At 44.3% G+C, this 14,308-nt stretch overlaps 1 protein-coding gene across 2 annotated transcripts in view; it reads left to right on the plus strand.

Annotated features, from left to right (window-relative positions):
• Positions 1-11,497, plus strand: part of IQCG (IQ motif containing G) — a 35,861-nt gene extending 24,364 nt beyond the window's left edge. For both annotated transcript variants that reach the window (XM_060767302.2, XM_060767303.2), the window contains exons 7-10: positions 907-981; positions 2,673-2,804; positions 5,203-5,304; positions 10,841-11,497. In XM_060767302.2, the coding sequence (XP_060623285.2) occupies positions 907-981; positions 2,673-2,804; positions 5,203-5,304; positions 10,841-10,984 (453 nt within the window). In that variant the 3' untranslated portion in view covers positions 10,985-11,497. The remainder of the gene's footprint in view (positions 1-906; positions 982-2,672; positions 2,805-5,202; positions 5,305-10,840) is intronic.
• Positions 11,498-14,308: the final 2,811 nt, after the last annotated feature.

Genomic DNA, 14,308 nt, shown 5'->3' on the forward strand with positions numbered 1-14,308 from the left:
CCAAGGACCAGATCTGTTTTCCATACAGCAGAACCTGACTCTCTGCCCAAAACTTAAGACTCCAAAAGTGCACTTCTTCCTCTTCCCTTGAGAAAGAAGCCCCAAAGTGACCAGAATCATGCTCTCCCATAGCATATCTGTCACTCTCCAAATACACCATCTCTCTCCTTCCCATGGAGCAGAGCATAGGGGGTGGAACAGACTCCTCAGGTCTGCCACACTTTGAGCATTATTAGACCGAGTCTTTTATAGGAATATGCTGTTGATGTCATCCCAAAGTTGTAAATTAATGACAGACGTTTTCCATCCTGGATCCATCTCTGTTTCCTGGCCAGATGTTGATCTTCTTGATTGGTGTTGATCTTATGTTGACTTCCTTCTTAACATTGTAAAAATTTCCGTTATCACTGTCCCAATTCTTATCAGAGTTTACTTTTCAGTTCTTATTAGCAACTTTTAATTACAGTCCAGCAAGAAAGTAGTTAGTCATTGCAGGCCTAGGTCTTTTACTGGTGTTTCCAAAATTATTAGCTCCATACATGCTTCCATTCTTCCCCGCACATCATATTAAATCCACATTTATAAAATCTGCACATTAAATTTTTGTGACAGAGAGAATGCTTCTGGAACATGGCCATTCAGTCCGGAAAATTCACAGTAACTGTGACGCCAGCCATGAAAGCCTTAGACAACACAGCAATAAAGAGCTTTGCAAGGATGCATTTTGACTAGTTATGTGTTTAATCTAATCATGAACCTCCAGCCAAAACAGCCTCATTTTAGGACAGCGGACTCGCATGTGTTCCAGTGTGACCACATTATTATACCCTCTGATAAATCATCCTTGATAACTGGAGTTATTTTAAGGGCCACAAATGCCCACGATGCATCTCTTTCCCATCGCAGAAGCTGAGGAACCAAATAGACCAAGAGACCCGGGTCCACATGGACATTGAGAATTTCCTGAAGCAGCAGCAAGTAGTGAGTGATTGACTTTTTTTTCTGGTTCTTACTAGAGAGAGAGACCACATCCTCTCCATTACTAGCTCTACTAGCTCTAGTTTAATTTAAATTTTCCAATCTATTAGTTTCTAATATTGATCCATCTGTATTTAAAAGCTAGCATCTCACATTTCAGGGCTGCATATCCTTGTGCGGTTGCGGACACACTTGTAGGTAAAGGTCAAGGTTTCCCCCTGATATTAAGTCCAGTCATGTCGGACTCTGGGGGTTGGTGCTCACCTCCATTTCTAAGCTGAAGAGCCGGCGTTGCCCATAGACACCTCCAAGGTCATGTGGCCAACATGACTGCATGGAGCGCCGTTACTTTCCTGCAGAAGCGGTACCGATTGATCTACTCAGATTTGCAGGTTTTTGAACTGGACACACTTGTAGCAGGGTATTAATTTGCAAAATATAACACCCAAAGACTGTGTAGCATAATCCAGACACAGTTGCACACTCAAAGCATTACGGTATTCATTCTTGCACCGGGACTGTGGTGCAGCTGGCTGGGAGTCAGCTACATTAAGATCACTACTGACCAAAAGGTCATGAGTTTGAAGCCAGCCTGGGTCAGAGTGAGCTTTGACCAATTTGTGTAGCTTGCTGTCGCCCTTTGCAGCCTGAAAGACAGTTGCATCTGTCAAGTAGGAAATTTAGGTACTGCTTATAAGAGAGGCTAATTTACAACACCATAAACATCTCCAGCAAGCGTGCAAAGAATGAGGAAGTACTTCATCAGTGTCACAAATGGATGGTGAAGTGACAGCTCCCCTGGTGGCCAGACTACCCTCATGAAAAAGCTGGAATGTTAAATAGCCACTGTGTGTTTGTCTATATATGTTGTGTGTCTATGGCATGGAATGTTTGCCATGTATATGTACATTGTAATCCACCCTAAGTCCCTTGTGGGATGAGAAGGGAAGAATACAATTTATATACAATTTATATAAATAAAAATGCAAATGTTCGTTTGTGGGATTAACAGAACTCAAAAACCACTGGACAAATTGACACCAAATTTGGACACAAGATACCTAACAACCCAATGTATGTCCTTCACTCCAAAAAATTGATTTTGTCATTTGGGAGTTGTAGTTGCTGGGATTTCTAGTTCACCTACAATCAAAGAGCATTCTGAACCCCACCAACGAAGGAATTGAACCAAACTTGGCACACAGTTCTCCCATGACCAACATAATATATTGGAAGGGTTTGGTGGGCAGTGTCCTTTGGTTTTGGAGTTGTAGTTCACCTACATCCAGATCACTGTGGACTCAAACAATGATGGGTCTGGACCACACTCTACACGAAGACTCAATATGCCCAAATGTGAACACTGGTGGAGTTTGGGGAACATAGAATCTTGACATTTGGGAGTTGTAGTTGCTGGGATTTATAGTTCACCTACGATCACAGAGCATTCTGAACCCCACTAATGATAGAATTGGGCCAAACATCCCACACAGAACTCCCATGTGGGCCACTGCAACGCGTGGCAGGGGACGGCTAGTACTGTAAATAAATAAATAAATATAGGGTCTTTACAGGGAGAACTGTCCTTTGAGGAGCGTGATTCTTCCTTTAAATGCTGCACAAAGGAAGTGTGTTGTCGTACAGGAATATCTTGCACAATGCTGAGTGTTTGCGTTTGTCTGTGAATGTCCCAGAGCATAGAGGAGAAGCTGGAGTACTGGGTGGAGAAGTACGAGAAGGACACCGAGGCCAAGCAGCAAGAACTCAACAGCCTGAAGGCCGCCAGAGCAGCTGACCAGGCAGCACTACAGGAAGCGGCCCGGCTGGTAAGTAGGAAGGAAGCGGGCTCTAATCGGAAGGACAGCTCTAGAGATTGACGGATGGTTCAGCATGAGCTTTTATGGGCTGCAGTCCACTTCATCAGATGCATGGAGTCAAGCCTAGATATGTATGTACCTAAGTACGTAACCAGGCATGGGCAAACTTGGGCCTTCCTCCAGGTGTTTTGGACTACAACTCCCACAATTCCTAACCACCAGTATAGTTTCCCATGAGAATGTCCCTGAGGGGTGTGGGGATGATGGTGTGCTTTCTGGATTGTTACCAGAGAGTTCCCATGATAGGGAACATGAAAACAGCTCGGCTCCAGGCCCAGCTGCAGAAATTATTGAGCAAATGGATAATGAGCAAATAGACGCGAGGAGATTAGTCAAAACAGGAGAGCCAAACAGTGACTTCGGCGGTCTGCAAGGCTTTGAGAGAAAAAGATAAGTTCTCAGTTAAAATGAAACCAATTTCTGAATGCTAGAGACTTAGCTAACGAGGAGATAAAAGTCCCAAGTAGAGGATATGTAGTCAGATGAAGCATAGTTTGGAATCAAGTCAAGATCCCGTTCTTGTTCATGGAAGTTTTGCTTGGGAAAATCATGTTGTAAGTGCCTTTGTTTCATGGTTTTGATTCCTGGATTTTATGCTCTATATACATGCCTTGGGTTCATGTTTCCTGATTCTTTGCATCTTATTTGGGAAGTTTTGCCTTGGTTTTTAGGACTTTTCTGGACTATTACCCTGGACTACATTGTTCCTGCTTATCTTCCTAGCTAATTGGATTTATCTATTTCTTTAAAGTGTTTTTTTTAATCTTACTGCTTTTTAATTATCTTCCAATAAAAGGATTGTCGAAGGCTTTCATGGCCGGAATCACTGGGTTGTTGTAGGTTTTTCCGGGCTATATGGCCATGTTCTGGAGGCAATTTTTCTCCTGACGTTTCGCCTGCATCTATGGCAAGCATTCTCAGAGGTAGTGAGGTCTGTTGGAACGAGGAAAAAGGGGTTTATATATCTGTGGAATGATCAGGGTGAGACAAAGGACTCTTGTCTGCTGGGGCTAGCTGTGAATGTTTCAGCTGATCACCTTGATTTGCATTCAATGGCTTGGAAGTGCCTGGGAGGAATCTTTTGTTGAGAGTGATTTTATGTGCCTGTTTGTTTCCCCTCTGTTGTTTTGCTGTTGTGATTTTTGAGTCCTTTAATACTGGTAGCCAGATTTTGTTCATTTTCATGGTTTCCTCCTTTCTGTTGAAATTGTCCACATGCTTGTGGATTTCAATGGCTTCTCTGTGTAGTCTGACGTGGTGGTTGTGAGAGTGGTCCAGCACTTCTGTGTTCTCTGGTCATTCCACAGATATATAAACCCGTTTTTCCTACTTCCAACAGACCTCATTACCTCTGAGGATGTTTGCCATAGATGCAGGCGAAATATCAAGAGAAAAATTGCCTCCAGAACATGGCCATATAGCCCGGAAAAACCTTCAACAACCCAATAAAAGGACTGTTTTCCACCCAACGCTGTGGTGTTTAAAGTCAGAGGGCTTTTCCTGTCCCGGAGTGAACAACCTGCTTGTGCCTTTCTCCTGTCCTTTCTGCATAAGGATGTGGCGGGCTACTGTGGCCTTATGCCGAGAGAACAGGGAAAATGAGGAAGGCCTGAGGTAAGCGCCCAGAGGGCTTCATCCAGCCCCCGGGCCTTAGTTTGGCCATGCCTGCTCTAGGAGATATTCATTGAAAAACTATGGCAAATGTAGGTTCTTGTAGGTTTTTTCGGGCTATAGGGCCATGTTCTAGAGGCATTTCTCCTGACGTTTTGTCTGCATCTATGGCAAGCATCCTCAGAGGTAGTGAGGTCTGTTAGAAATAGGAAAATGGGTTTATATATCTGTGGAATGGCTGGGGTGGGGCAAAGAGCTCTTCTCTGCTAGAGCTAGGTGTGAATGTTTCAGCTGACCACCTTCATTAGCATTTGAAGGCCTGACTGAGCCTGGGAAATGTTCTGTTGAGAGGTGTTAAGATGTGCCTGGTTGTTTCCTCTCTGCTGTTTTGCTGTTGTAATTTTAGAGTTTTTTTAATACTGGTAGCCAGATTTTGTTCATATGGCAAATGTGTTGCAGGGGGGTGTCCCTCCCACAAAGACAAATTAATAAACTTTGTCCATGTTTTTTTAATGATAGAACCAATTAGGCAATGACATTCATAACCCAGGAACAAAAATCATGTTACATTGTGGAATATATTGCAGGTTTTTTTTTATTCCATTTGATTCTGATTGCTGAGGTATCAGCTGACACATATTCAAAGGCACATTTATAAATGTGTTGTATCGGAGAATTAATGTCGGGCTCAATGCCTGAGGGGTCCCTTATGCCTGTGTCCTGTGCCCTTTTGCAGTGCCTGGCCTATGAGCAAGCCATCATTGAAGACCGCAAGGAGAAGGAGAGTGCTCGGAAGAAGGTAGAGCAGGATGCTCTGGAGCTGAAGAGTATCCTGAAGGTAATCTCAGACGCAAATATGGGCCCTCTGGACCTTTGCTGGCCCGAGAGAGAAGACAACCTCTCTCTGCTCTCATGTCTCCTCTGTCCTTCACCCAAGGGACACGGCAGGAGCTTCCCAAGAACTTCAACTCAACAGCCTTTCCTTAAGGGGTCTTTTTTCTTAAAGGCTGAGCCCCTAGTAGTGGTACTATGCAGGATGAAGCCTTCTCCCTTCCCCATACATGCATTTCTACAGTTGTCAGTTTTGGTGGGAGGCCATTTGATCCCTCTATGTAACTCTACTCACAACACAAAGCCTCCTCCTTGAGCATCTTCTGCTAAAGATGAAGAAGTGAAGAACGATAGCCAGGAAGACATAGTTCTACCATGTCTCCTGGGTCATCAGTTGGGAGCCCTCCTTCCAGCAACAATATAGTAATATTGTGCTGTGCTAATAATATAAAATATTGTATATACACATAATACTGATAATAATCCACCGGGATTGTGGCGCAGCTGGCTGAGTGTCAGCTGCATTAAGATCACTCTGACCAAAAGGTCATGAGTTCGAAGTCAGCCCGGGCTGGAGTGGGTGTCCAGCCATTGTGTAGCCTGTTGTCGACCTTTGCAACCCGAAAGACAGTTACATCTGTGAAGTAGGAAAATAAGGTACCACCTTGTGTGGGAGGCTAAATTAACTAATTTATGAGGCCATAAAGAAAACTCTGGGGAATGTGGAATGCGGAAGAACTTCATCGGTGTCGCTGATGGACGATGAAAGCAGCAGCTCCCCTGGCGGCCAGAAAAACGTTAAATAGCCTCTGTGTATTGTCTGTATTCGTTGTCTGTCAAACTGGCATTGAATGTTTGCCATATATGTGTATACTGTAATCCGCCCTGAGTCCCCTGCGGGGTGAGAAGGGTGGAATATAAAAACTATAAATAAATAAATAAATAAATAAATAAATAAATAAATACATAAATTTCAAATATTTGTACCCCACCCTTCTCAACTCCCGGGGGGGGGGGGGGCGCTCAGGGTGGCTTCCAGCCAGCACGATTCGATGCCTCCATGTGTACATAATAAAATGCATAATAAAACCAATAACTGCATACAATTAAAAACATTAAATCAATTCAATTAAAAATATGCTTAAATATAACAGCCTTATGGCCTTATTTAGCCGAATTCTAATAATAATACAATATAATAATTGTATATTATATATTACAATTACATGTAATATTACTAATAATATTGCAGTATAGTGGTACAGTACAATATAGTAATATATAATACTAATACTGTGCTGTGCTAATAATATATTGTATATACATATAACTTGTAAGCCGTTCTGAGTCCCCTTCAGGGTGAGAAGGGTGGGACCTAAATGTTAAAATGTGGGGATCCTCTTGAACCAAGCTTGGCTGAATATGATAAATCGTAGCAGTGCACACAAGCAAGGTCTAAACCAGGCATGGGCAAACCTAGGCCCTCCATGGGTTTTGGACTTCAACAGTAGGAATTGTGGGAGTTGGAAGTCCAAAACACCTGGAGGGCCCAAGTTTGCCCATGCCTGGTAAGGACACCACCATATCTATAGACTTGGCCACAGTGGTTCACGCTCTCGTTACATCTAGGATAGACTACTGCAATGCACTCTACATGGGATTGCCTTTGAAGACTGCTCGGAAGCTTCAAATAGTCCAACGAGAGGCAGCCAAGTTAATAACTGGGGCAGCATACAGGGAACATACAACTCCCATGTTACACCAGCTCCACTGGCTGCCAGTTTGCTACCAGGCACAATTCAAAGTGCTGGCTTTGGCCTATCAAGCCCTAAATGGCCCCGGTTTGCTACCGGGTATAATTTACCTGTCAGAACGCATCTCTCCCTATGAACCATCGCGGAGATTAAGATCCTCTGGGGAGGCCCTACTTTCCGTCCCACCATTGCCACAGGCGTTATTTATTTATGTACAGTATTTCTATACCGCTTTTCTCACCCCTGGGGGGGACTCAAAGCGGTTTACACATAACTGACAAAACTTCAGTGTCATACATTGGACACTGACGCGATGCCAAATCATAACAACCACAATAATAAAACCACAATTAAACATAAATCATAATAGACAGTACATAAGCAATAATTAAAACAATAAATAATAAAAACAGTCTCACCAGTCGTATTGTCATTCTAGTCCATGTGCTTTAAACTCTACACACATCTACTGTCCGAAGGCCTGGTCCCAAAGCCACGATTTTAATTTCTTTCTAAAAACCAGGAGGGAGGGAGCAGATCTTACCTCATTTGGGAGTGTGTTCCATAGACGAGGGGCCACAGCCGAGAAGGCCCCTGTCTCTCGTCCCCGCCATCTTGAAACTCACTGACATCACTCCCCGGATGATCTTAGATTACGAGATGGGACGTAGGGGTGGATGCGTTCGGACAAGTAAGCTGGGCCAGAACCGTATAGAGCTTTATAGGTCAAAACCAGAACTTTGAATTGGGCTCGGAGATGGACTGGCAGCCAGTGGAGCTGGCACAACAGGGGGGTGGTATGCTCTCTGTATGTCGCCTCAGTTAGTAATCTGGCTACCGCCCGTTGGACTAGCTGAAGTTTCCGAACCGTCTTCAAAGGCAGCCCCATATAGAGTGCGTTGCAGTAATCTATTCGGGATGTAACCAGAGCGGGGACAAGAGACAGGGCCTTCTCTGGGATTGCTGCCCAGCTATGGAACTCCCTTCCTGGTGAGATCAGGTCGGCCCCCTCCCTCCTGTCCTTTAGAAGGATGGTCAAAACTTGGCTGTGGGACCAAGATTTCGGGACAGGGCAATAAAGCAGCAATAGGAAAGATGACCAGGCCAATTAGATTTGACGTGGATGACTAGGACGGTTTTAAATGGTGTATTTTAATATTTTGATAAATGTTTTTAATGGGGTTTTGTAGGTTTTTTTGGGCTATATGGCCATGTTCTAGAGGTATTCTCTCCTGACATTTCGCCTGCATCTATGGCAAGCATCCTCAGCGGTTGTGAGGTTTGTTGGAACTAGGAAAAAGGGTTTATATATTTGTGGAAAGAACAGGGTGGGACAAAGGACTCTTGTCTGCTGGAGCTAGATGTGAATGTTTCAAGTGACCACCTTGATTAGCAATCTTTTTAATGTTTATGTATGTATATAAGAATTTGTGTCCCGGCATTGAATGTTTGCCATATATATGCTGTGTTCTGCCCTGAGTCCCCTTCAGGGTGAGAAGGGTGGAATATAAATGTTTTAAATAATAATAATAATAATAATAATAATAATAATAATAATATTTTAATTTTGTCGTGTCAGAGCAACCAGTCCATTATATTACATTTCTAACAGAACAAATACAAAATTTGTGAGGTTGGTAGCTGATTAAATGTCCTTTGACCAGTATCTGGCCACTTGGAGTGCCTCTGGTGTTGCTGCAAGAAGGTCCTCCATGGTGCATGTAACAGGGCTCAGGGTGCATTGCAGCAGGTGGTCAGTGGTTTGCTCTTCTCTGCACTCGTATGTCGAGGATTCCACTTTGTGGCCCCATTTCTGAAGGTTCGCTCTGCATCTCGTGGTGCCAGAGCGCAGTCTGTTCAGCGCCTTCCAAGTCGCCCAGTCTTCTGTGTGCCCAGGGGGGAGTCTCTCATTTGGTATCAGCCATTGGTTGAGGTTCTCGGTTTTAGCCTGCCACTTTTGGACTCTTGCTTGCTGGGGTGTTCCAGCGAGTGTCTCTTTAAATCTTAGAAAACTATTTCTAGATTTAAGTCGTTGATGTGCTGGCTGATACCCAAACAGGGGATGGGCCAGAGATGTCTCTGCCTTGGTCCTTTCACTATTGGCTGCTACTTCCTGGCGGATGTCAGGTGGTGCAATACTGGCTAAGCAGTGTAATTTCTCCAGTGGTGTAGGGCGCAGACACCCTGTGATAATGCGGCACGTCTCATTAAGAGCCACATCCACTGTTTTAGTGTGGTGAGATGTGTTCCACACTGGGCATGCATACTCAGCAGCAGAGTAGCACAGCGCAAGGGCAGATGTCTTCACTGTATCTGGTTGTGATCCCCAAGTTGTGCCAGTCAGCTTTCGTATGATATTGTTTCTAGCACCCACTTTTTGCTTGATGTTCAGGCAGTGCTTCTTGTAGGTCAGAGCACGGTCCAGAGTGACTCCCAGATATTTGGGTGCGCTGCAATGCTCCAGTGGGATTCCTTCCCAGGTAATAATCCTCAGAGCTCGGGATGCTTGTCTGTTCTTGAGATGAAAGGCACATGTCTGTGTTTTGGATGGGTTGGGGATCAGCCGGTTTTCCCTGTAATAGGCAGTAAGAGCACCTAGAGCTTCGGAAAGCTTCTGTTCTATTATTATTATTATTATTATTATTATTACTACTATTAGAAGCTTCGGAAAGCTTCTAATTTTATATATATATATATATATATATATAGGGACAAGGTGCTATGAAAAGCATGGCCTTCCAAATTCTCCCAGGGAAGCGACACCACATTTGCTCATCCCAATATATACCAACATTTTAAAATAAGAAGTCAAAGTTTGGTATGCATCTGATCTGAGTGATCTTACTTTAATTGGAGACGAGAAAAAGGGCAGTGGGAGAGAAAGGATTGGGTTGTTGTAGGTTTTTTCGGAGTGTATGGCCATGGTCTAGAGGCATTCTCTCCTGACGTTTCGCCTGCATCTATGGCAAGCATCCTCAGAGGTAGTGAGATCTGTTGTAAGTAGGAAAATGGGTTTATATATCTGTGGAATGACCAGGGTGAGACAAAGGACTCTTGTCTGCTGGAGCTAGGTGTGAATGTTTCAACTGACCACCTTGATTAGCATACAATGGCCTGACTGTGCCTGGAGCAATCTTTTGTTGAGAGGTGATTAGATGTCCCTGCTTGCTTCCTCTCTGTTGTTGTGCTGTTCTAATTTTAGAGTTTTTTAATACTGGTAGCCAGATTTTGTTCATTTTCATGGTTTCCTCCTTTCTGTTGAAATTGTCCACATGCTTCTTGTGGATTTCCATGGCTTCTCTGTGTAGTCTGACACGGTGGTTGTGAGAGTGGTCCACCACTTCTGTGTTCTCAAATAAAATGCTGTGTCCAGGTAGAGAAAGGATTTCTAAATGGTGCTATACTGTCTGTGGAGACGGAGTGTAATCCCAACCTCACACGTTTTCTATCCTGGCGGCATCAGCTGGCCTTTCCGACCCGGATCGCAGGGGATTTCTGCAGCAGATGCCAGCCTTTTCCCAGCCAGGCTTCCCTGGAGTGGGTCCAAGTTGTGCCTTTCTGAGGCTTGAGCTGCAGCAATGAGATCAATGTGGGCATTCGATGCTTGGAGCAGACAGGCGGCAGATGGAGGGCTGGGACGCCGGCCAAGGAGTGCAGGGAATCCTTCCTTGGCAGAGCGGCCCTTCCTGGGAACCCGTTCGTTGTTAGTTATTCTTAGCCAAGTGAGCTGAAAGGCCAAGCAGGAAGACCTTCTCTTCTCACCGAACTCTCTCCTCTTCCTCCTTTCAGTTGCAGGCCTGGTGGAGAGGCATGATGGTCCGCAGGTTCCTGGGTCCTTACAAGCTCCTGAAGAAACTCTTCGAGGAAGAGCAACCGGTCCCACAGAAAGGGAAGAAGGGCAAAGGGAAGCCTGGAGCCAAAAAGAAGAAATGAGCAGGACGAAGGGAAGCAGCAGCAGCAGCACCGGATTCACGTGTTGCCTTTGGGAAACCATGTGGTTTGCGAGGGGACCCCTGTATGTATTTATTTACTTACCAAGGGACCAAAAATAAAATGGTCAGCGCTTAGTCCTGTCATACTACGGCGGTATTAGCTGAATGGTACTGCTATTTTTCACACCAGAAGTGACATGCAATTTCTCAAGTCGCTCCTGACATGACAAAAAAAAAGTTGAATGGTACTGCTATTTTTCATTCTAAACAAGACAGAATGGTCTTCTTCCTGCAAAAGTGAGCAAGTCATATACACACAGGCAGACATTTAGCATCATCTAGACCAAACAAGGGCAAACTTTGGCCCTCCAAGTGTTTTGAACTTCCACTTCCACAATTCCCAAAGACAGCACTGTGTATTTCTGCTATCTGAATGCTATTGGTGGTTCCCTCCATTGACTTGCATGAACGTGTGGAAATCATTCTCCCATATAATAAAGTAAAAGCAATAAAATGGGTTGTTGTAGGTTTTTTCGAGCTATATGGCCATGGTCTAGAGGCATTCTCTCATGACGTTTCGCCTGCATCTATGGCGAGCATCTTCAGAGGTAGTGAGGTCTGTTGGAACTAGGACAATGGGTTTAGATATCTGTGGAGTGACCAGGGTGGGACAAAGGACTTCTGTCTGCTGGAGCTAGGTGTGAATGTTTCAACTGACCGCCTTGATTAGCATATAATGGCCTGACAGTGCCTGGAGCAAACTTTTGTTGAGAGCTGATTAGATGTCCTTGTTTGTTTCCTCTCTGTGATTCCAGCCATGAAAGCCTTCGACAATACAAAGCAATAAAACATTGAGCCCTGTTCAATAGTGTGCTGAAAAGTTGTTCTTTATGTACTGAGAGAACTGTTTTTTATAAGCATCTTCATCCTCCTCCATCAAGTAGCACATGTAATCTGCAATGTTTTGACCCATGATGTGTTTGCGGTGGACTTCAGCATTGAATTCTTTTCCAGGGAAGCGCTTGGTACTGTGTGGAACTGAGAGGCCACCATCCACTGCTCCTTTAAGAGCACCAAAGACCTTGTTCCCAGTTGTAGTTCGAGCAAGACCAGCATCCAGGCAGCATGTAAAGACACCAGGTTGCCCATCCACACTTAGAATCATAGATTCAAAGAGTTGGAAGAGACTCATGGGCCATCCAGTCCAACCCCATTCTGCCAAGAATCAGGAATATTGCATTCAAATCACCCCTGACAGATGGCCATCCAGCCTCTGTTTAAAAGCTTCCAAAGAAGGAGCCTCCACCACACTCTGGAGCAGAGTTCCACTGCTGAACGGCTCTCACAGTCAGGAAGTTCTTCCTTGTGTTCAGATGGAATCTCCTCTCTTGTAGTTTGAAGCCATTGTTCCATTGCGTCCTAGTCTCCAAGGAAGCAGAAAACAAGCTTGCTCCCTCCTCCCTGTGGCTTCCTCTCACATATTTATACATGGCTATCATATCTCCTTTCAGCCTTCTCTTCTTCAGGCTAAACATGCCCAGCTCCTTAAGCCGCTCCTCATAGGGCTTGTTCTCCAGACCCTTGATCATTTCAGTCGCCCTCCTCTGGACACATTCCAGCTTGTCAATATCTCTCTTGAATTGTGGTGCCCAGAATGGGACACAATATTCCAGGTGTGGTCTAAGCAAAGCGGAATAGAGGGGTAGCATGACTTCTCTAGATCTAGACACTATGCTCCTATTGATGCAGGCCAAAATCCCATTGGCTTTTTTTGCCGCCACATCACATTCCTGGCTCATGTTTACCTTCCTGTCCACGAGGACTCCAAGATCTTTTTCACCCGTACTGCTCTCGAGCCAGGCATTGTCCCCCATTCTGTATCTTTGCATTTCGTTTTTTCTGCCAAAGTGGAGTATCCTGCATTTGTCATTGTTGAACTTCATTTTGTTAGTTTTGGCCCTTCATCTCTCTAATTTGTCAAGATCGTTTTGAATCCTGCTCCTGTCCTCTGGAGTATTGGCTCTCCCTCCCAATTTGGTGTCATCTGCAAACTTGATGATCGTGCCTTCTAGCCCTTCATCTAAGTCATTAATAAAGATGTTGAACAGGACTGGGCCCAGGATTTATAAATACTTATTGAACCAAAATAATAATAATAATGTGCTGAAAAGTAACCTTGCTATCCCACAAGCTCTAGCTACAAGAGCTAGAAAGATTTTATTATATTTTGTATCAAAAACATTGCATAAATTAGTATAAAACTGATCAAAATAGAATGAGCACAAGTGGTTAAATATCTTTTGATCAAAAATGGGAAACAGTGACCGCATTGTCTGTAGCCTCCAACAATTCTTCTTCTGTACATGAGGCAGGACACTGCAGACAGGCATACAGATGCAGAGTTGTCTATTCTGCTCCACAGTTGCACAAGGTGGAGGATTCCTCTAGGTAGTGCCATTTTACCAGGTTGTCTTTTGAGCTGCCCACTCCACTTCTGAGTCTGTTCAGGGACTTCCAAGTTGCCCATTCTTGGTTTGCCCCTGGAGGAAAACCCTCTCTCATGGGGGGCTAGAAAGGTAAGTGGTCATGTATATAAGAGTCTGAGAAAACTACCCCAAACTAATGGTGTATTGTATTGTCGAAGGCTTTCATGGCTGGAATCACTAGGTTCTTGTGGGTTTTTTCGGGCTATGGAGCCATGTTCTAGAGGCATTTCTCCTGACGTTTCGCCTGCATCTATGGCAAGCATCCTCAGAGGTTGAGAAGGTCCTTCTCAACCTCTGAGGATGCTTGCCATAGATGCAGGCGAAACGTCAGGAGAAATGCCTCTAGAACATGGCTCCATAGCCCGAAAAAACCCACAAGAACCTAATGGTGTATTTATGGTGAGTCTTTGTGAAGAGAAAAAGTGGGATATAAATAAACATAATAATAATAATGGATCGTCGATGTCGCAATCCCAGGTAACAGCAGGATTGTAGAGAAACAACTGGAAAAACTGGCACGATATGAGGATTTAAAGATTGAACTGCAAAGACTGTGGCACAAGCCAGTCAGGGTGGTCCCAGTGGTGATCGGCACACTGGGTGCAGTGCCTAAAGACCTTGGCCTGCACTTAAACACAATTGGTGCTGACAAAATTACCATCTGCCAGCTGCAGAAGGCCACCTTACTGGGATCTGCACGCATTAATCATCAATACACCACAGTCCTAGACACTTAGGAAGTGTCTGACGTGTGATCCAATACAACAGCCAGCAGAGTGATCTTGTCTGCTGTGGACTCATCTTGTTGTGTTTCTAATAATAATAATAATAATAATAAT

Source organism: Anolis sagrei, chromosome 3, assembly GCF_037176765.1.
Source record: "Anolis sagrei isolate rAnoSag1 chromosome 3, rAnoSag1.mat, whole genome shotgun sequence".
Lineage (NCBI taxonomy): Eukaryota > Metazoa > Chordata > Lepidosauria > Squamata > Dactyloidae > Anolis > Anolis sagrei.